General features: G+C 37.2%; 1 protein-coding gene across 2 annotated transcripts in view; it reads left to right on the top strand.

The window, feature by feature from the left end:
* LOC107004619 (dynamin-related protein 3B-like) overlaps positions 1-14,034 on the top strand; it is a 34,213-nt gene extending 20,179 nt beyond the window's left edge. Inside the window, exons 7-20 of one of the 2 annotated variants that reach the window (XM_015202895.2) lie at positions 4,988-5,101; positions 5,276-5,324; positions 5,400-5,509; positions 6,123-6,215; positions 6,347-6,439; positions 6,524-6,661; positions 7,052-7,165; positions 7,263-7,358; positions 7,501-7,543; positions 7,761-7,903; positions 7,991-8,137; positions 9,152-9,204; positions 9,476-9,575; positions 13,248-14,034. In XM_015202895.2, coding sequence (XP_015058381.1) covers positions 4,988-5,101; positions 5,276-5,324; positions 5,400-5,509; positions 6,123-6,215; positions 6,347-6,439; positions 6,524-6,661; positions 7,052-7,165; positions 7,263-7,358; positions 7,501-7,543; positions 7,761-7,903; positions 7,991-8,137; positions 9,152-9,204; positions 9,476-9,575; positions 13,248-13,517 — 1,563 coding nt within the window. In that variant the 3' untranslated portion in view covers positions 13,518-14,034. The remainder of the gene's footprint in view (positions 1-4,987; positions 5,102-5,275; positions 5,325-5,399; positions 5,510-6,122; positions 6,216-6,346; positions 6,440-6,523; positions 6,662-7,051; positions 7,166-7,262; positions 7,359-7,500; positions 7,544-7,760; positions 7,904-7,990; positions 8,138-9,151; positions 9,205-9,475; positions 9,576-13,247) is intronic. The other variant, XM_015202897.2, reaches the window with a different exon arrangement.
* Positions 14,035-22,560: the final 8,526 nt, after the last annotated feature.

Here is a 22,560-nt window from a genome sequence, read left to right on the forward strand (position 1 = left end):
CCCTCGCCCACCCCATCCCACCCCAAAAAAATAATAATTTTATTTTTAAAAAATATTTTTAATTTCATAAATTATCTTTTACTCTAGTAAAAATAGATGTCTCTCAAAAACATTTTTCATTCATAAATCAAGCATTAAAAATCATTTTTGGAAAAATATTTTCTACTCACAAACCAAACATGAAAAAATAAGTCCAAAATCTACTTGTTTTCCAGGAAAACATTTTCTAGGAAATCATTTTCCATGGAAAACATTTTCCTCCATACCAAACACACCCTTAGCCTTTATTTTTAGGCATGGGCGAAGATTAATAATGATGTTTTCATGCTAGGTCTCGTTATGTAAAGCTATTGAGTAGAACCAAGGAAGACTTCCCCTTTTTCTTGATATGGATTCCTAGGGTACCAAGAAAGATGTGTTTCTTTACTTTGTAGTTGTGAGGGGTATGATTCAAACAATTGAGAATTTGAAGAAGTTAAAAATTGCATGTGGTAGTTGGTGGTTCATGTGCAAAAGACCCAGAGAAGATATTTACAACCTTCTATTACATTGTCAAAAGGCGTCATGCCTGTGGTGGCAAGTTTTGGGATGGTTTGGCCTTCAGTGGAAGAGGCAATGTTTAGTTGGACGTTCATAAAACAAAAAAGACTTCTTAGGTCATGCGATCTGCTCCATCAACACTTATGTGGACCATTTGGAGAGAGAAATAGGAGAGGTTTTGGAGAAATAAAGAAAGACTTTGTACATCTAAGGAGTACCTTCTTTTCTCTTATTGTTTTTGCTGCGCCCATTAGATGACTTTGAGCATGGAAGATTGAGCATCTTTAGTAAGAATCATATCTTTTTGTGAGGATGCTCTACCTTTTGGTATGCTTATCTTATACGGGTAGTTATACTCTTTATTAATAAAATATTTTTAATTCGTCAAAAAATATCTGCATTGTGATGGTTAAATATTTTGTTAAATAAATGACTCTTCTTTGACAAATCAATTATCTTTTATAATATCACGCCTAGATGGTGCTAGCTTAAAAAGTTGCATGTACAGTATGCATTCGGTTTCCCATAAGCAAAATGAATACACAATGGTATTTCCTCTTATACCTAAAGTATATATGAGCAAAAGAGAGCTTTAGAGTATTGAGATGGATTTTTGACTTATCCAAAGTTGTATTATTCCTCATGTTTTCTTGTTACTACCTTTGGTTGCAGTACCCCGTGTTTGTTCCAAAAAGTAAAATATTTCTTTCTTTCAATTGTTTTTCCTAGAAAAAATAATTTCTCATAGTGCTCATGGCTCACCCACCTTTTGCAAAAACAAATCTCAAGTTAAATTTCTTGTGTTTTTTTCAACTTGTTGAAATTAGATAGTCTTCTAGACAACTTTTTGTTGGGCTATTGCAAAATTTTATGAGCATTTATTCAAAGAAGTGGAGCGGAGGCCAAAAATGGGGAATGGAGGGTGGTGGTGGTGGTTAGGGTTTTGTCTAATAGATAAGTAGAAGAGAGTGGTCGGAGAGGGGTTTTGGTAGGAGGTGGGGGGCAGTAGAGTGTCATGCGGGGATACGACTCGGGGACTTGATAAATTCACTTCGGCTGGTTATTCAAAGAAGAAGTAGAGCGGAGGCCAAAAATGGGCAATGGGTGGTGGTGGTTAGGGTTTAGTCTAATAGATAAGGAGAAGAGAGTGGTTGGAGAGGGGTTTTGGGGAGGAGGTGTGGGAGGCAATAGTGTGTCATGTGGGGATTCGACCCCGGGACTTGATAAATTCACTTTGGCTTTTTCCCAATTATGTTTGAATATTGTCAAAGACAAGTTGATGGAGACCATTAAGGAGTTTCAACATGGGTGATTTTGAGAGGTCTTAATGCACCCATTAAGGAGTTTCGAGAGGGGTGAATTTGACCGATCTCAATGCACCTTGCATTGTCATCATTCCCTAAAGGGAGGGAGCATCCAACGTCAAAGACTAGAGACCTATTAGTCTAGTAAGAATCATCTCTAAGATTAATTTTAATGTGCCTTCCATTAGACTTAAGAGGGTCTTGGATAAGACTGTGTCTACTTTGCAACATGCTTATGTGGAAGAAGACAAATTATTTATACAATTTTGCTGGCCAATGAAGTTGATTACTAAAGAAAGTAAGGACTGTTGGCATCTTATGCAAGTTGGACCTTGAAAAAGCCTGTGTGATTTTAACGGGGAGTTTCTAAACTTCATTCTGTGGAAGACAAATTTTGTTTTTGTTGATTGCTGGAGACTGGATCAAATATTCTTTCTAGTATTGACCTCGTTAATGGTAGCCTCTAAGTTGCTCGAACTCTCCAAAAATGTTGCCACACCAATATCGTATCCTCCAAAATGCACTACTTTTAAAGGATCCGACACGTATCTAATGACATTTTTGAAGATTTCGAGCAACATAGGTAGCCCTTGTGGTTTCTTTGGCAGTTTCAGAGGGTTGAGACAGCAGGATCTACTATCTCCCATGTTCATTTTGGTTGTGGATGTGCTGAGTAGGATGATGGATAGTGTGATTATTTAGAGGATTTATTGTTGCAGTTAAGGAAGTTGTATTAGGTCTTACGTTGGTATTTTGTGATGCTGACAAATCTCAATTGGAACATCTAGGTCATGTGTGAACCTGGTTTTAGGTGGTGTCAGGCTAAAGATCAACCCGAGGAAGTGTGAAATAATACCGATGGGAGAGGTGGACATTGAAACGTTAACTCAAGCTTATATGATCTGCAGGATTGGGGCTCCTCCCACTATCTATCTTGGGTTGCTGCTAGGTTCTTCAAGCTGATTTGGATCCGGTATTACAAAGTCTTGAGAAGAGACCGGCAGTGTGATGGAGGGAGTAGGTATTTGTTTAAATGTGAAAAAGTAGTACTTATAAGAGTACTATATCGAGTCCCACACATGTTTTGTCATTGTACCATGCTCTGGTTAGTGTCGTAGGAAAATTGAAAAAAGCTTCAAAGAACATTTTATGGGGCAAGGAAGTTTCACTTGATGAGGAGGGAGATTATAACAAGTCCCAAGTATTGGGGAGGGTTGGGAGTCAAAATCTTAGGTTAGGAAGGTAGTATTGTGTATATTCATTGAAACCATTGCTTGGTTTGCACTAAACCATATTTACAGCTTGTCAAAAAGTTAGAAAACTGAATCTGAATCCTAACAGGAACCTAGGATATCTATAATGGATTCAGTGTCCTCTAAATACATTTGCTTGCACAAAAAAGTCTGATACAATTTAGTTTGATCTTTTGGAGATCACAATTCTTGCTCTCGAAACATCTAGCATTTCTTTCTTTCCAAACAGTCCACCAAATACAGGCTGGGACAATCCTCCATCTATCTCTATCTGCAGCTCCCACCCCTACTTCTCCCCAACTGTATAAAAGATGCGTGATTCTGTTAGGCATAGCCCAATCAAAAACCCTGAGCCTAATGAAAATCCTCCATAGCTGGATGTTATTCTGCAATGGAGAAACAGATGATTGACTGTCTCAACCTCTTCCCCACATAAATAGCATCTAGAACACATGGAGAACTTCCTTTTCTTGAGATTTTCATGTGTTAAAATTGCTTCTCTTGCCAGAAGCCAAATGAAACACGACACCTTGAAAGGGATTTTAGGTTTCCAAATCTGCTTCCAAGGCCACAGAGAAGGTTGTTGTCCATCCTGATTTAGCAATTTATATGCAGAGTTTATCTTGAATGTGCCTTTGTTATTTCTGCTCCACCATAATCTATCACGTTCATCCGTTGTTCCTGTAAAAGCTTCCAACCTTCCAAAAAAATCAGTCATTGTCTCGATTTGCCAATCATTGAAATTCCTTCTAAATTGGAAATTCCATCCATGCTGGGTCCAAACCTCAGCTACAAAAATAGTTATGGAGATTTGTGACCAAAGAATATTAATTTTAAGGGAGGTGATTGTGGTTAAATATATTTTTATGCCATATGGTTCTGCATTAGGGAGCAATATTTTGAAGGGTGGGAAGAGTTTTGTGTCTTCGTTGACTTTAAGGTTTGGGGATGGAAGGAGTGTAAGTTTTTGGGTTTACAAATGGTGTGGGTTCTTTGAGTATCCCTTTGCAAAACTTGTATAGAGTATCTTGCCAGTGGGAGATCAGCAGTTATACAAGTGCCTAAAAAACCAGAGAGAGAGGTGTTTAGGTATTTGCATGACCCAGAGATGACAGAGTTCCAAAGTTTGATTGAATGGCTCCACAAACAGTACTTCACAGGAAAGTTATGTTGTTTGGAGGTGGAGGTGGGTAATAGTGATGTTCTCTGTGAAGTCTTTTTACGTTAAGCGTTTATATAGTGAGGAGGATGCGTTCCAACATATCTTGATTTGGATCCCTAAAGTTCCTAGTAAGGTGTTTTTTTCCCCACTTGGCAAGCAGCTAGTGGGGCGCTATTGACGACAAAAAACTTGAGGCGGGGGGAAATCACCTACATCAACTTATGTGTAAGAGTCCGGGTGAATACGTTGATTATCATCTCATTCATTGCCTAGTGGCCGGAGGCTGTGGTAGGAAAAAATCCTTTGTTGGTTTGGAGTTGCTTGGGTGATGTCGGGTCCTGTAGAAGAAGTATTATTCAGCTGGAATATTGGTAAAAGAAGGAAAAGACTCATGTAGTGGAATGTGGGGCACTGCTTGCACTTGTGTGGGTTGTGTGGAGGGGAAGAAATATGAGAAGTTTTGAGGGTGTAGATGAGTATTGTTAAACTGAGGTGAGCCTTTTGTCCCTTACTTCCTTTTGGTGCACTCATGATATTCCATCTTCTATAGAAGATTCTGTGTCGCTTGTAGAAAACCATTACATTTTGTAGGTTTGCTACTTTTTAGTTACTTCTTGTATACGGGCGATTTTCTTTGCCCTTCCATAAATGAAACTATTACTGTAAAATAAGTAGATGACAATATTCTACAATGCAACTTCATGTTTGCAACTTCTTTTTGTACGCAGATTCTAGTGCAACACATCAAGACAGTTCTTCCAGGATTGAAATCACGCATTAGTGCTGCATTGGTATCTGTTGCAAAGGAGCATGCCAGCTATGGGGAGATCACAGAGTCCAAGGTTTGTTCTGCCATATTGCTCATCTTTACCATCCATATACCTGAACTATTGCTAATTTGTTGCAATATTACAACAGGCGGTTGATATCGGGTTTTTTTCATGGTAGATTTTCTGTTTCTTATTCAACTTAGTTTACCCTTATCGTGTGTTGACATTATTTTCCTCTCAATCTAGGCTGGTATGGGAGCACTTCTATTGAATATCCTTTCCAAGTACAGTGAAGGTAATGTTGTCTCAAATTTGTTGAATCTCATTGAAGTATAGATTCTCATCTCTCTCTCTCTGGGTTTGGGAACAGCATTCTCTTCAATGATTGAAGGAAAAAATGAAGAAATGTCAACATCTGAGCTGTCTGGTGGAGCGAGAATTCATTACATCTTCCAGAGCATATTTGTGAAGAGTTTGGAGGTACACATCTTTCCTATCAACTTGAGAATGCCAATCTATATTTTTTCTAACTTGGAGATTTTGTTTTTAAACCTGACAGTATTAAATAGGTTGAAGACCATATTAACCCATTTAAGAAAAGGAAAGAAAATATGAGAGATCCATTTATTTTAATATGGGCAAAATGGTCTCATTTCACTTATATGGGCTGAAATTGCCACCCCTACTCGGGATAGCCAGTTCTGATTAATCATATTATGCTACTCCTGGGAGGTTCTGCTCGTCTTTCTTACTATAAAATAATAACATTAATGATAAATTGTTGCTCAAGTGCACATATGCTATCAAGAAAAATTGTCATCATTCGTCCGCAATGTGTCTTGTATCCACAAAAGTTTAAGCAGGATGAAATTGCCTCCCATTTTGACCTACTTGCTTTAGCGCCCTTTTTTTACTATAGCCATGTTGCCTACAGCTGAACGTCGTCTCAAATTCTGGGATATAGTCCAACGCGATGATTGGGAAACTGAAAAGAAACTTAGCTTCTTTGCATCAGTATGGTGTCTTAGTTAACGTTATTCAAATAGTATTCCAAAATTCAACAAATATCATCAAACTCGTCCATCTTTTGCAGGAGGTAGATCCTTGTGAAGATTTAACTGATGACGACATCCGAACTGCCATTCAAAATGCAACTGGTCCTAAATCTGCTTTATTTGTGCCAGAAGTAGGTTCTTGATGTGAACCCTTACTTGCTTTTGGAAATGCTTTTATTTTGTGCCAGTGGTTGTGGGCTTTCTCCAGTAGCTTCATGTAAAATTTATTCTATTTGGTTGGCCTTGCACTTTATATATGTAGGTTCCATTTGAAGTTCTTATCCGAAGACAGATAGCTCGTCTGTTAGATCCAAGTCTTCAGTGTGCACGATTTATTTACGACGAGCTTATAAAAGTATGCCCTTTTGTTGAGAAATGTCTTTGGTTTTTGAGTGTTACGTGTTTGTATCTGCTGTTCAACTTGTATTATTATTCACAGATGAGCCATCGGTGCATGGTTAATGAATTGCAACGATTTCCTATTTTGAGAAAACGGATGGATGAGGTTATAGGTTACTTTTTGCGGGAAGGCCTGGAACCTTCAGAGACTATGATTGGACACATTATTGAGATGGAGGTATGTTGAACCTTCGGCTGTCCTATTGTATACTTCTTTGTACATACATGAACTTGTGTATCAATTGTGTGTGTGTGTGTACACATATATACTCTTCTGTATTTCTGTGTACTATGAAGTGAATTTGCTTAATATAGCCCAACCTACTTTTGAGATCCTTGATATTCTTGAATCGTCTTTTCTCATAGATAATAGCTATTTGACAATTGCTATACTGTCAGCAGCTTAGGAGACACCAGAGTTTTAGTATCAAAGACTGTATGGTTAACTCAAATAATAATAAACAGTAATAGCTGTGAACATTTGTAAGTGCATCAGTGGAGTACTTAATCATCACTGCGTCCGTTGTTATAGGAAGTTGAAATTTCTTCAACTTATATTTTGTTCTAGATGGATTACATAAACACTTCACATCCGAATTTTGTTGGGGGGAGTAAAGCTGTGGAGATGGCAATGCAGCAGGTCAAGTCCAACAGGATTACTGCACCTGTTCCGAGGCAGAAAGTAAGTACTTGATATGTTGTTTCACAGACTTCAGTGGATCTTTTTCTGTGATCTCATTTAACTAGTCACAAGTTACTGCTTTTATCTCACTGATCAGGATGGAGTGGATTTAGAGAAAGCGCCAGCATCTGAAAGAAGTCTGAAGTCGCGTGCTATTCTTGCTAGACATGCTAATGGAATTGTTCCTGATCAGGTATGACTTCTCTGCACCATCATCTGCAAGCTTGCTTCTCTTCCTTGCCATCCTGCTGGGGCATTAGTTTTATTTATTTTCCTGAAGATGAAGCGAAAGCATTAAGATTGCCCTGATTATTGTGCTACCTTGTCCGGAAAAGCAGGTTGCTCGGCCTGCTGCAGAAGAGAAAACAACAACATCAGGTATATCTCCTTCTGGTAACACATGATGCTATGCCATGTGATCTTTACTTGTATTGCAGTATGTAAGTTATGTTTGTTACACTTTAGTTCGAATGCTACACCATATAATTTTTTTTCTGCTGTTTAGTATCCATTTCTTTATCCTGGACTCCTAGTTTCAGATCCAGTGTTGCATGTTTTTATTGGCGATGTCCTAAGATTTGTTCTTCACAATCAGGATCAAATGTTAGTTCAAGCTGGGGGATATCATCAATATTTGGTGGGTCAGACAGTCGTTCATCTATCAAAGACAATCCCATTAGCAAGCCATTCAGTGAACCTGTCCAGAGCATGAATCATGCTTTCATCCACTTGAGAGAGGTACGTATTTGAAGGCCCCCTGTAGTCTATGATCACTAGGTATTCAATTTGATGATCATCTTACTTGTGCTTCTCACCTTTTTGAAGCCCCCAAGTGTGCTGAGGCCGTCAGAAACTCATTCGGATCAGGAGACTATTGAAATTGCTGTTACAAAACTGTTATTAAGGTCATATTATGACATTGTCCGGAAAAACATTGAGGACTCAGTACCTAAAGCAATCATGCACTTTCTGGTAATAATGATATCATGATCTTGCGTCTTAACGATTTCTTGCATTGATGTTTTGGCATCTACTTGAGTAGGCTTTCACTGGACTTGTGCTTTAAATAGGGAAAATTTTCTGGTTCCATTTCTTGCAAACCTAAGTAATTTTAGATGAGTACTCTGTGCTAAGATCTGTTTTTTTTTTTCCAAAAAAAACAATGATAGTGTTCTCACCAGTTTGTGGCACCTCAATTATTCCACCGTGTACCAGCTTCTTCCCACCAAAACAAGTGCCAAGTAAGTTTGCTCACCCAGGCTTAGGCAGATGGGAAGAAATCCCCCAATGTTTTTTTGTTGTCTCTACCAGGATTTGAACGTGGTCTTCAAAGGTTTGCACCAACTTCATTGACCAGGAGGCCACATCCTTACCTTTGGGTGCTAGGATGTGCTACTTTTTCTGATCTGATAGAGCAACTCTTCCCATAATCTTGTGTATCCACTTCTAGATCCTCCTATCTCCTTGGACAGGAGGTTCGTCTCTTTCAGGTGGAATTTCAAGTACCGTTAAGACTGCTGTAGGCTATGTTGTATATATTTGTGATAGCCTAGATAAACTGGGAAACAAATAGGAAAGAGTAACTAAATTTCTGTAAGTTTGAAGATTTTCTTGATTCTTCTGCCAAAAGGTCAGAGGCGTATATATTTGTGATAGTCTAGATAAACTGAGAAACAAATAGGAAAGAGTAACTAATCTTCTGTAAGTTTGAAGGTTTTCTTGGTTCTTCTGCCAAAAGGTCAGAGGTCTAGATTAACTGTTAAACAAATAGGAAAGAGTAAATAATCTTCTTTTAGTTTAAAAGGTTTTCTTGGTCTTTCTGCCAAAAGGTCAGAGGTTACTGTGCAAGGAAGTGTTCTCCGTTTTATTTATATGATGTAGTTGCATCAGTGGCAATGTATATATAGATATACAAATTTATGTATGTATTTTTCATGTTCAGCCTCCTTGTTTGATAAAAATGTCTTCTCTTTTTTTTTTGTTCAGGTCAACCACACAAAACGAGAGCTCCACAATGTATTTATCAAGAAACTTTACAGGTATTGTATGAGAGCAAGAAATCCAAGTTTATTTGAAGCCCAAAGTTATTACAGACATCTGCTTATTGATCTTTCTCTAGGGTTTCTTGCTGAATAAAATAGTCTGTCACTCAGGAAGTGATTTGGTGGACACACGTTTTGGATGCTGTGATACTCTATGCTGATAGTATAATATTTTTCTTGCTCAACTGCTTAGCTATCTCAAAATGTTATGGCATGTAGTATATGGTTTAATCGTGATTCTTATCAGTGTGCTTTCAACATGTGACAGAGACAACCTCCTTGAAGAGATGTTGCAGGAACCTGATGAGGTAGCCTTGAAGAGAAAGCGCACTCGTGAGACACTTCGTGTTCTTCAGCAAGCTTTCAAGGTCAGATCTTGGTTTGTTTTTATTCAGAACATAGATCTGAGTTTTTCAGAGAAATGTTAATTACGTATTAATGAACTATTGGTGTTAGCAGGTTTGTGTGGCTAGTTGTAGTTTGGTAATTAATGTCTGAAAATTGTAGATCTTTTGGGGTTCCAATTTTTTTCTTTCTTCAGGTATTCCAAGTTAGCATGGGTGGGTGGTGGTCTCTATGATCTATTCACGTTCTTAATTGAATCCAAGTAATTGAGATATGAAACTACTACAAATTGAACAAAACACGGACGCAACACACAAAACCAATGAGCTTTTAAAATTCAGGGGAGCATGATAGATGGGAGATAACAGTTCAAAAAACATTTATAGTCGATTCAGAATCATTCAACATTATGACAGATTAATTATAAAATCAGTACGTAAAAAGAAACCCAAATTTCTCATACTAATTGGTATTGGGCTTTACTATAAGTTAGTCATATTCAAGCTTTTCCCAAGTAGAGTAGTGACAGCTCATTTCAAGCTTTCATTTATTGGACTTCTCTTCAAACAATCCCCACCCACCCCACCCTGCAATAATTAGGTTTACCAGTCCATGAAGATGAATAATTAGTGGTGTTATCATTCAAATTTATTCATATGAAAGTTTATGAAAGGGCTTAATACATATGTGGCTCCTTAAACTTGTCTGGATTTTTTTTTCATACACCTTAACTAAGGGTTGTACCTATTGAACACTTGAACTCGAGCCAAACTGTGTCTAGTAGACACAATGTGCTTTTGTGGCAAAGTGCGTACTTCCCACTCCTTTTTAGCGCATTAAAAGCCTCTATAATAGCTAAATTTTTGGCTCCTTCCAAATTTCTTCTTCCTCCTTGCCACCACATCCTTCTACCGCCCTTCCCTTGTCTCCATCTATTAGTTTAAAACAAAAGAAAAGGGCGGGGTGGGTGGGGGTGTTGGGGGGTGGACAATATTTGCAATCCACACTGTCTTTCATCAGCATCTCCTTCAGGTTTTATTGGTTTTAGAAACTCCATAACAATTTAGCTGACCTTCTCTCACTAGGATTCTGGTGGTTTTGGGGGGAATGAATAAAATAAAATCTAATTCTATAGACTTGCATTTTACACTCCTATTTTGTGCTTCGAACGCTATTCTATTATTTTTAATGATTCAAGCCCTAGCCTCTTTATTTCCTTGATAAACCATAAAAAAAAAAAATTGAATTATCCCGGAAAAATTGGAAGATACCAATTAGAAAAATATGACTCAAAAAGAAATTGTAGCACGCAACTTTTTGGGGTTGTGTTTCATTTCTTATCTTTTTCCTTTCTGCCTCGTCAATTCCTATTCCCCTCTCCAGGCTCCACACTTTCTGTTGCCCTTGTCCTCTTCCCTTCAGAAGTTAAAGTTGAGCACCATCAATATACCAATGTCTTCCTTGCATCTCTTCTTGGAAGTTGAAATATGACATGGTAGTTACCCTAGCCGAGATGGGGCGCTGGGTGCTGCACTCAGCTTCAGTAAATTGCTGAAGTGCAATTTATCTGTGGAAGAAAGAAAGGAATTTCGAAAATGAACTTACTTATTGTGTATTCTTTTGTATGTGATGTATGTGATTATGCTTATAAATAGTTTGTTAGTCACCAAAGTGGATGAACTAAATGACTAAAGGCTGAACCCATTGGGATAAAGTTGACACCAATAGTTGCAACTGTTGTCCCACGATGGGTTCAACCATAATTAAAATATGCACAAAGCTAAAATGTCCATACGTGGATATTATGCATGTATTAATGTTTTGTTAGTCACAGTGGCCAACACAAGTTTGTCATTTATCCTTGATACAAGTGATCTAATTATTATCATGATAAATGCATAAGTTAGCATTCCCTATCATTTGAACTTAAGAATTTACCCAAAGGTGAGTTAATTATTCTATGATTAGTGTTGAACTCGAAGGCGCAAATTAAACTTTTGTAGTCATATATATTTATACTTCCAAAGATACTTACTGTGTTTGATTAAGAATGTTTAATTACCATTGAGAAAATACATAAAAAGTTAAAACCCCCACTGAGCTATGACCCTTTTTTTTATAATGACACTTTAAACTTTGGGGGAGGGGGGGGGGTCCTAATACCCCCAAAACTATTTGAAGTTAAATTATTTGGCCTTTTTCCAGTCAATCCCAATTTGAAGGTGTTGTCACACTCAAATCATTAAGTGACACGTGTCAGTTTCATTAAAAATAATTTTTGTTTCTTTTACATCTATCTTTCCTTTTTTTCTCTCTCTTTCTTCCACCTATGTCATCTTTATCATCACCACCCTCAATTTTTGAATCACATATATATAGGAATTCATTTCAAAAAACCCAAAACTAATTTAAAGTTAAATTATTTGGCCCTTTTCCAGTCAATCCCAATTTTAAGGTGTTGTCACACTCAAATCATTAAGTGACACGTGTCAGTTTCATTAAAAATAATTTTTGTTTCTTTTACATCTATCTTTCCTCTTTTTTTTTTTTCTCTTTCTTCCACCTATGTCATCTTTATTATCACCACCCTCAATTTTTGTATCACATATATTATAGGAATTTATTTCAAAAACACCATCCGTTTTGTTTTTTCATTTTTGAATCAGAAATATATTTTTTTAAAAGAAGAGAATATAATGTTATGGTGTTTTGGAAGGGGCTGGTTGATTTTTGAGGGAAAAAAAAGTAGAGACTATTTATCTGACCAATTCAAAGAGACGGTCCTACGGAAATGCTTTTGAGAAGAATAATGAATGAAAAACAAAAAGAGAAAATGGAAGAGAGAGAAAAAGAAGTCCTTGAAACTATTGTCATCGTTCTTCAATGGTGAAGCTCTGAAGGAGAAGAAGAAAAAAGAGAAGAGGAAAAAAAGATTTAAACAAAAAAATAGGTCATAAATATATTTAACAAATAATACTGCAAACTAAAGTTAATCTTAGTTTTTTTTTAGTTTTCACGCGCTCCAGGAGAGTGATATACACACTCTGTGTCGGATGCAGAAAAATGGTTCAATAATTTAATTTAAATTAGCTTAGGGGTGTATTAAGACATCCGCAAAGTTTGAGTGACTCTTTCGAAAACAGGTCATAGTTTAATGGGGTTTCTATGTATTTTCTCATTACCTGTTGAGGATAAAATAGTTCTTGTTTAATACCTCTCTTTATTGTCTTTTTGAATTGTTCCTTTTTCTGTATTTCTGTTTTGCTTTTACAGATAAATTAACAAAGGAGTATTTTTATTGTTTTGTAAAGGAATACACAGATTATGGTGTAAATCATTAATACGTGTTGCATTTTGATTTGTTTCTTGAGCCACGTGAGAGGTGCTTGCACGTGCTTAATCTGTTTTGAGAACTGTGCCAGATGTGTCTGATAGGCACATTCAGTCGGAACAAGGCTAAGTTCAAAGTATTCAACCTTCTTGGAAGTGACTTTGTATAAATAAGAGATCAATTTCTCCATGGCCAATTTAAAGTTATGGCTAAAACCTAATTAAAAAACTTAGACTACTATTTATCAAGACACCTCAGAAATTAAATTAAACATTTTCAGAAAATGTTGAAGTATTTGGTAAACCAAACCCTTATAAATGCTTTTGATGTAGACGTTGGAATTAATGTCTTTTGGTATGTGCAGACATTGGATGAGTTGCCACTTGAAGCTGAGACAGTTGAAAGAGGCTACAGCATAGGTACTGACCCAACAGGCCTTCCAAAGATTCATGGTCTTCCAACATCATCCGTGTATAATTCCAGTGGTTCAACTGATTCATACACTGCTCCTAAAAACCCAAGATCACGCAAATCATCCCATTCTGGTGAACTACAGTCACCAATGTATGCTGGTGCAGATTCAAATGGTGGTGGGCGTAATTCTCTTGGTCTTTACCCAACAGTTGATATGTAGGAGGAGATCTATCAAATGCTTTGGGTTGCTAGACATTTGGAACCTCACCCGATCTGGTGCTCTAAAGAGCCATTCTATATTTGATTTGTTCTGCCACAATGAAGATGATGTATGACGATTGTTTCGCTTTCCCAATATCTTTATTTCTATTGTTCAAATAGAATCATTTTGAGCTATGCAAGGAAATAATAAGAAGTCGTCTTCAGCAGGCTGCAGGCACAATATTTTTGTTTTGTTTTGTTTTGTTTTGATATTAGCAAGTGTAGCCGGCCGCTCTATTAAGTAGTCCCCATTTGCATACAAGTTTCCCAAGGATAGGGAAATGACAGGATTTGTAACTTTGACAAATGAGCTTGTAGCAGCACTGTATATTTTGCACTTATTTAGGAGAACACAACACTTTCTTTTCGGTTGCAGGGAGTTATAACCCAACTGAGATGTAATTCATAACTCTAATGTGCTTTGAAGTCTTCTTGATAAGTTTTAATGTTATTTGTTCCCGTGCTTAATTCATTGATTTTAGATGGTGCAATATATCAGTGTAATTAGAAATATTTCCTCATATGTTTTTTTAGTTTGTTGGAAATATTGACATGTATAAAGTGATCCAATGTTAATTTATGTCCAACTAGTTTGATGAAGTTATTATCTTCGTAAAAGACACATTCATAAAGTATGTTATCTGTCCTTGATATTAATGATGTGTCTAAATTCATAATTGACGTTTTAGTATCATTAGAATTTATGAATGTACCAAATGATTAATTAGTCATTGTATGAGTGAACATGAAAGAGCAAATTAAACTTTATAGTCATTTTGCATTAGTATAAAACGGGTAGAGTATAAAGCATTTTGCATCAGTTGGATTCTGGTAAAGCCAATGCAATCTAATATGTTTAGTATGTTTGTTTTAAAATGTTTAATTCTTTATGAGGATAAAATGTTTTTTTGTTTAATCAATATTATCTTCCAAATTTGTTCAGGTTACACTACTTGTTGGCTGAAGTCTTACCTCTCTTTCTCTTTCTGGTGGCTGATTTGATAGCATCTCACCTCTTCACTCGTGTCCATTCCTTCTGATCATTTTTAAGACATTAACCTTCCATTAGATTTCGATAACCAAGGTTTTTCCTGGAAGGTTCTGATGGTGACTTTCACCAAAGTTTTCATCATTTATTGTGGTGAATATTTTGGTGTTCATGTATATTTGTTAAGTTACTCTCTCTCTCTCTCTCTCTCTCTCTCTCTCTCTCTCTCTCTCTTCCCCCAAAGGGATTTCTCCCAAAATTCCTCATTTACAAAAATCTTTATCTCGCGTATGGCCTTTCACGAAGCCCTATTTTTGTTCTCTGACTTTACATGTTAATCCCCTAATGCAGTAGCTTTAGACCACCGGAACTTTCTTTCAGTATGGAGAAAAAGCTCTTTTTCATTAGCGGGGATAAATCTTTCGAACTCAAGAATACAGGGGATACACATTTCAGCTGGTTTTCATTGATAGAAAGAGGCAGGAGATTTACAAGTAAGGTAAGCTTAGATCCACACAATCTAAGATGGGTATGTGAGATCCTAATACAAGCTTCAAAGGGTTATGGACAACTATACAGAAGGTGGGGTAGAAAACAACAGCACAACCTATACAGAGTCTATCAAAACTTCAACGTATATGGCAGATTCGTTCGCATTGAAGTATGGCATGGCTCCTCTAAATCTGCAGTAATCATTCCGGAGATGAGCTTTAACAGTGGGTGGACAGATTTCGCGACTAAAATCATTCGATTTCTGGGGAAATTCAACAAGTCAGGTCCACCACCAATACCGTCTCCATTGACAAAATCCTATCGGGCTGCTGCTAGCATAGTAAGCTAGCCAGAAATCAGCCAACCAGCAAGCATAGGTGGAGTCAATGACAACCATCCGCTGCACAGAAGCTTAGTCAGCACTTTCAATGACCCTTTTCATCACAGCCCGAACCCTGAGTTAATTAAAAAATGGTTCATCTCTAGATGGAAAGTCACTGCTGGTTTCAAAGCCACGCCCCTTGACCACAATAAATTCCTCTTCGAGTTCCCTTCGAGACAAGAAGCAATAAGAGTTAAAGCTGGGGAATGGTTCTGGAATGGAAGGCACCTCAACCTGTCGTGGTGGTCAAAAAATATCAACTCCCAGACAGGGGATCCACCGGAAAACATCTGGCTAAAAGTATTTGGGATTCCCTTAAATGCTTGGACCATGGACACTTTCGAGCATATAGGAGACAGATGCGGAGGATTTATTGGAGTTGACGAAGATACAAAGAACAGATCCCACTTTCTCTGGGCTCGTATCTGTGTCAAAAATTCAGTCATGAAATTCCCGGTGAATTTGAATTTTGAATTTGCTGGCTGGTTTAGTCGATTTGGCATTAATTTCGGAGATCCGGTCCTCTCCATTACCCACTGGACAAAACCCTGAGTTGGCTAGGGTTGGAAAGCTTCTGGGAACAGAGTCCCATTTAGTCCCACGTGATATCATATTTAAAAATCCACGTGAGGAATCTGTGGACAAAAGAAAGGGCAAGTCTTATTTAAATTTCAATATAAATGGGCTGGCCCAACACTACCATGGGAGAACTTATTTAGATTGGAATAACGTTTATTATTCCAAAGGCCCAAACAAAAGGAAGCAACACAAGGAACATAACAGAATGCAATCATGGAGAGCCTCCATAGCCAAGGCAGACCCATGCAGCTTTAAACCTTCAACTTCCTTCAGTGCAACATCCTTTGATGCTTTGGAATTGGATGTTCAAGCATCTAATCACCGGAATTTGGACCATAATGCAGGAGTCTTTTCACAGCTTGAAGCGGATGATGAAGCAGAAATACCTGCTCCTTCTTTGGGCATATACACACAAGATCCTATTCCCATCTCAGGGTACGATTCCAGTTCCAGTCTCTCTTCCCAGTCGCTCAACAGTTTTCTGCCTCTACTGTGGCATAATGATCATTCACCACAAACAGTTGATTCACCGACGGTTGTGGAAACATCAAAATGGACCTAATTTACTATGATGAAGGCTTGCAAAGTGCTTGGGGTAAATGTTTCAGGTTTCGAGCATGAAATTTTGGATATTATATTAAGAATGGAGGAAAAGAGGAAAACTCAGATTCTTGAACAAGGGAAGAAGTCAGGGGACGCTAAAAAAGGGAATAGCAAAGCAACAAATGAACTTAAAAAACTGGATTGGGGTCTCCAAGATGGAAGTGGAAAGAAGATAGGGGCAGGCACCACAACTCTCATTCCTGATGAGAGTTAAAATACTCAATTGGAATGTACAGGGTCTTAATAATAAAGATAAGAGAAGTACTTTGAAATCTGTTATCCAAAAGTGGGGGGCAGACATTGTTTGTTTACAGGAAACCAAAATAGAGTCTTGGAATCCATCTCTAATCAGACAAATAAGGGGGAATAACTGGCTCTCCTGGGCAGAAGTCAAAGCAATCGGCACCAAAGGTGGACTGTTAATTTTATGGGACAAAAGAGCTTGGAATTGTGTTGAGTCGGAGGCAGGGGCCTTCTCCCTGTCATGTAGATTTGAGAGCACCTCTGAAGACTTCAAATGGGTTTTCACCGGAGTATATGGACCTCATACCAACCCAGAAAGGGAGAACCTTTGGTTGGAGTTAGCATCAATCAGGGGGTTGTGGTCTGATCTATGGGTCATCGGAGGAGACTTCAATGTGTGTAGATTCGAGGATGAAAGGCTAAACTGTAATAGAAGATCCAGTGCTATGCAGGGTTTCTCCAATACCATTTTGGATCTTGAATTGATTGATCCTCCTCTCCAAGGAGCACAGTTCACCTGGTCAAGAGGGGAGGAGACACTCCAAGCCTCAAGAATTGACAGGTTTCTTTATTCATCAGAATGGAGTGAGATGTTCCGGGCTTTCAAACAATACACAATGCTAAGAGTATTTTCACATCATAAACCCATCATCCTGGAAAGTGGTGATTGGGAGGCATCACCATCCTACTTCAAATTTGAAAACATGTGGCTTCAAGCAGAAGGCTTCATTGATATGATAAAAGGATGGTGGCAGTCCTACAACATTCAGGGAACCCCAGACTTTGTGCTGTTGCAGAAACTCATAAACCTAAAGAAAGATATTTCTAAGTGGAACAGGGAGGTGTATGGAAACATTGAAACCCAAAGAACTAAAGCTCTTTCGGAATTAATTTAGCTGAACTCAGAACCCTTTCAACACAAAGAAAACACAGTCCTTGAATCTGAAACTGCAACTTCAACAGATTGCAACAGCTGAAGAGATCTCATGGAGGCAAAAATCTAGATGCTTATGGATTAAAGAGGGGGACAAGAACACAAAGTTCTTTCAGAGAATGGCCAATTCATATAGAAGAGGTAATTCCATTGACAAACTGAGAATAGGAGATGAACTGATTGAAGATAAAGGAAGGATACAGAATGGCATTCTGGAGTATTATCAACAAATATACAAGGAAGCTGAATCCTGGAGACCCTCAGCTGTTTTTGAGAACATGTCCACCCTATGTATAGAAGAAAAGGAGGAACTTGAACTTCCTTTCACTGAACTAGAGATCTCTAATGCTCTTATGGCTTGTGCCCCTGACAAAGCCCCAGGACCTGATGGTTATACCATGGATTTCTTCCAAAAATCATGGTGCTTCATTAAAGAGGATATACTAGCAGCTTTCAATTTCTTCCACCAGAATTGCCAAATGGTGAGGTCTTGTAATGCTTCTTTTATTGCTCTAATCCCAAAGAAGAAAGGTGTTGTAGAGCTTAAAGACTATCGGCCTATAAGCCTCATAGGTAGTGTCTATTAGTTGTTGGCTAGGATAAGGGTGATGAATTCTTTAGTCTCGGGGCAGCAGAGTGCTTTTTTAAAGAATAGGCAAATAACTGATGCATCCTTGATTGCTAATGAGGTGCTAGACTGGAGAATCAAGAGTGGTGAGTCTGGGATCTTATGTAAATTGGACATAGAGAAAGCTTTTGACCAACTTAACTGGGCCTATCTAGTTAATATACTGAAACAAATGGGATTTTGTGATAGGTGGATAAGATGGATATACTTCTGCATTTCAACAGTGAGGTTCTCAGTTTTGATCAACAGAAGTCCAGTTGGATTTTTCTTTACTCAAAAGGGGTTGAGGCAGGGGGATCCACTCTCTCCTTATCTATTCATTCTGGCTATGGAAGGACTATCTCAGTTACTAGCTAGGGCTAAAGAACTTCAATGGATTCAAGGATTTCAAGTAGGCAGCAATCCAGCCACCACCGTCAATTGTATCTCACCTTCTTTATGCGGATGACACTCTCATTTTTTGTGAAGCTGACAGGCAACAAGTCTCCAATCTAAACACCACCCTTATAGTTTTTGAAGCTATCTCCGGACTCTATATTAACATGCTCAAAAGTTCTATATATCCGGTAAATCAGGTGGACAATCTAGAGGAACTTGCTGGCATACTTAGTTGCAAAATAGGATCGTTACCCACCACCTATCTAGGTCTTCCCTTGGGGGCAAGTTTCAAATCTTCTGGAATTTGGAATGGAGTTATTGAAAAAATAGAAAAGAGACTTGCTACATGGAAAATGCAATACCTCTCTATGGGAGGTAGGCTCACTCTCATCAACAGTGTACTAGATAGTATTCCTACGTACTGCATGTCTCTATTTCCAATACCAGGTTCAATTTTGAAACAAATAGATAGGCTCAGAAGGAGATTTCTATGGGAAGGAAATAGTCTCACTCACAAGTACTCTCTAGTTAAATGGAAATCAGTAACTCAACCTAAGTTTCAAGGAGGCTTGGGAATCAGAAATCTCCAACTTCACAACAAGAGCTTACTCATGAAGTGGCTCTGGAGATATGGACAAACTGAGGCTGGGTTTTGGAGAGACATCATCAAGGCTAAATATGGCATTCAAGATCACTGGTGTCCAATGGAAAGCACTGAACCCCATGGTGTTGAGGTCTGGAAACACATAAGCAGTTTCAAAGATAATTTCCTTGAGGAAGTATCCTTCAAGGCTGGTAATAGACTCAAGATCAGATTTTGGCAAGACAGATGGCTTGGGAACTCTAGGCTAAAAGACTATTTCCCCTCCTTGTTCCAGATAGCCTCCAACATAAAAGCAACTATAGCCCAGTACAGAGACAACAACCATTGGACACCTATTTTCAAAAGGAACTTCCAGGATAAGGAGATTAATGACCTCCTTTCCCTCTTAGAAACTCTGCAAAACACTACATTGGTGGTCGAAGATCAAGACAAGATTCTTTGGGGTAATTCTAAGGAGAAGACCTACACTGTGAAAGAATGTTACAAAAATTTGAGCTCCCAGAATGGCATTCTACTAATTTGGCCTTGTAAACATGTCTGGAAAACTAGGCAACCCCTCAGAGTTTCTTGTTTCACCTGGACAGCATTGAAGGAAGCATGTCTAACACAAGACAACCTCAGGAAAAAAGGTGTAATCCTCATCAACAGATGTGTCATGTGCAAGCAAACCAATGAGAGTGTTAATCACCTTTTTTTGCACTGCCCTGCAACAATTAGCTTATGGTATTATTTCTACTCTATGCTTGGTCTACAATGGGTAATGCCCTACAACATGAAGGATGCTTATGCCATCTGGATATTGTGGAAAGTTGACAAATCCATCACAAAGATCTGGAGAATGATCCCAGCAGCCATTTTTTGGAGCATATGGAAAGAGAGAAACAACAGATGCTTTAATGGAATATCAACCTCTTTATGCAATCTTAAAGCCAAATGTCTAGTTAGTTTATTTAGCTGGCACTTTTATGCCAATGTAAACAGTGTGGATAACCTTTCGGATTTTGTTAGTTCCCTATCTCTAGTACAGTAGAGTAGCAGGGATCCCTATTGACTGTTTCACAAGTTTTTGACAAGCTAGCTCCATATTTTCTGTTTAGAGCAGCTTCTTTGCAGAAGGTGCTTTTGTAACTTCGCATCTTCTTGATGCTTTCTAATATAATTTAATTACTTTATAAAAAAAAAAATTGTTCAGGAATGATTTTCTAATTTATTAGATTTATCTGCAATGCTTTACGTGGTGCTTGGGATTTTCTTTTCTTTTTTCTACACAAGATTGTTAGAGTAGTTTTGCAAGATTGTTAAGACTTTGCTATAAAATTATTCTTTTATTACAATCATACTCAAATATTTTAATAGTATTTTGTAAACTTTCTTATTCAAAGGATAACCGCAGAATCCCAAGTCTAAGAGCATATTAGAGGAGGTTGAGAGAATTACTTGAAGCTTCCTCTAGAACTCTACTAGCTTGAGTGTCAACTGAAGACTCATTTTTAAACTAGAAAAGTTCCAATGTATTATGTATGGTATTATTTCATAGAGAAAAGACATAAATTTCTCCTGAATTTGTATCGAAAAGTAAATTACACATTTAAACTATTGTGGTGACATATTACACACCTAATCTTATTCAAAGTGATATTAATACCCCCTAAGAAGGTGGCATAGCAGAGGAAGTGTCTTCACTTTCCTTAAGGTGCATATTGCACACCTAATTTTATTTGTCGCTAAATATGAATTTTCAGATACAGTTGGCACTCTCCATAAATGTCCCTAAAATCTATTGCAAAATTGAATGTAATGACAATTAATTAATATCGGTAAAGGCTCTAACACTCTTCGTTAATGTACATATTTATTATCGATAAAAATTATTTTTGTTATAGTGTATTTTGGATATTTGTTAGTTTAAAGAAAACTTGATTTCTTATTATGCCCAAAAAGAAAAGACGAAAAAATATGACAAATAAGTTAACTTGCAATAAAAGTATATTCTAGGAAGAGTGCAGTGACAAACAAAATATTTGTACCTGAGAAAAAACAATCAAAATAATATAGTAACTGTGGCAAGCAAGAGATCGATCTGTTTGGTTCTTTTAACAAACTTCATCATTGATTTTCGTATTAGTTATCACATATTTATTGTTGTGTGCTATCAAATATAGCAAACCACAAACAATTTTCCCAAAAAGTATATAAAGAAACTTGTGGAAAGGGACAAGGAGAAGATAAATTTTCAATCACCCTCACAGAAATTTTCAACAGAGTTAAACAAAAGTCACCAAAACAGCAAGAAAAAATTGCAATATACATGAATCACTATGACTTAAAATAACAGATTAGGCTTCATAAAATAGGAGAATGAAAATTTTGATGAATGAAACGCACTTCATAAGAAGCTTGATTAATGTATTTGATTTCGACTCCCCAGTAGCCAAAAAAAACCTTAAAAATAGCATAAATAAAAGTTTTGCTTATTAATGAACCAAATGTAACGAATCCAATCATACATCAACTTTATGTGTTTTGGACTGAGAGATGCAACAGTAGTAATGTCGCATTGCAATTAATTTTCTTTGTTTATATGAAGAAACATGTAGACAGGGACAAAAGAGAAGATCAATTTTCAATCATCCTTACTGAAATTTTTAACATAGTTATAATTCTTTTACCAAAATAGCAAAAAGAAATTGTCATGGTTACATGAATAACTATGACTAATAGTAAATATTAAACTTCTTGAAATAGCAAGAAGAAATTTTTGAGGAATGAAGAAAACTTCATAAGAAGCTTAATTAATATATTTGAATTCGACTTCCTATAGCGGAAAAAACTTACAAATAATAGTCGGATGAAATGTCACGACTCTTTGAAAAAGTTACAACCCTTCGGAAAAGCCACAATCTTTCATAAAAGTTATAATTTTTCCTAAGAGTCACAAATCTTCATAAAAGTCACAATTCTTCATAAAAGTTACAACTTTCGTAAAAGTTACAACTGCTCATAAAAGTTAGAACTTTTCATAAAAGCCACAATTTTCATAAAAGTCACAACTTTTCATGAAAGAGAAGACTAGTTTAGGAAATAAATAAATTCAAAGGGAATTTTGATTTGTGGTGGTAGGCGGACCTAGGGTTTTCTTTTATATATATATATATATATATATATATATAT

Source organism: Solanum pennellii, chromosome 11 (genome assembly GCF_001406875.1).
Source record: "Solanum pennellii chromosome 11, SPENNV200".
Lineage (NCBI taxonomy): Eukaryota > Viridiplantae > Streptophyta > Magnoliopsida > Solanales > Solanaceae > Solanum > Solanum pennellii.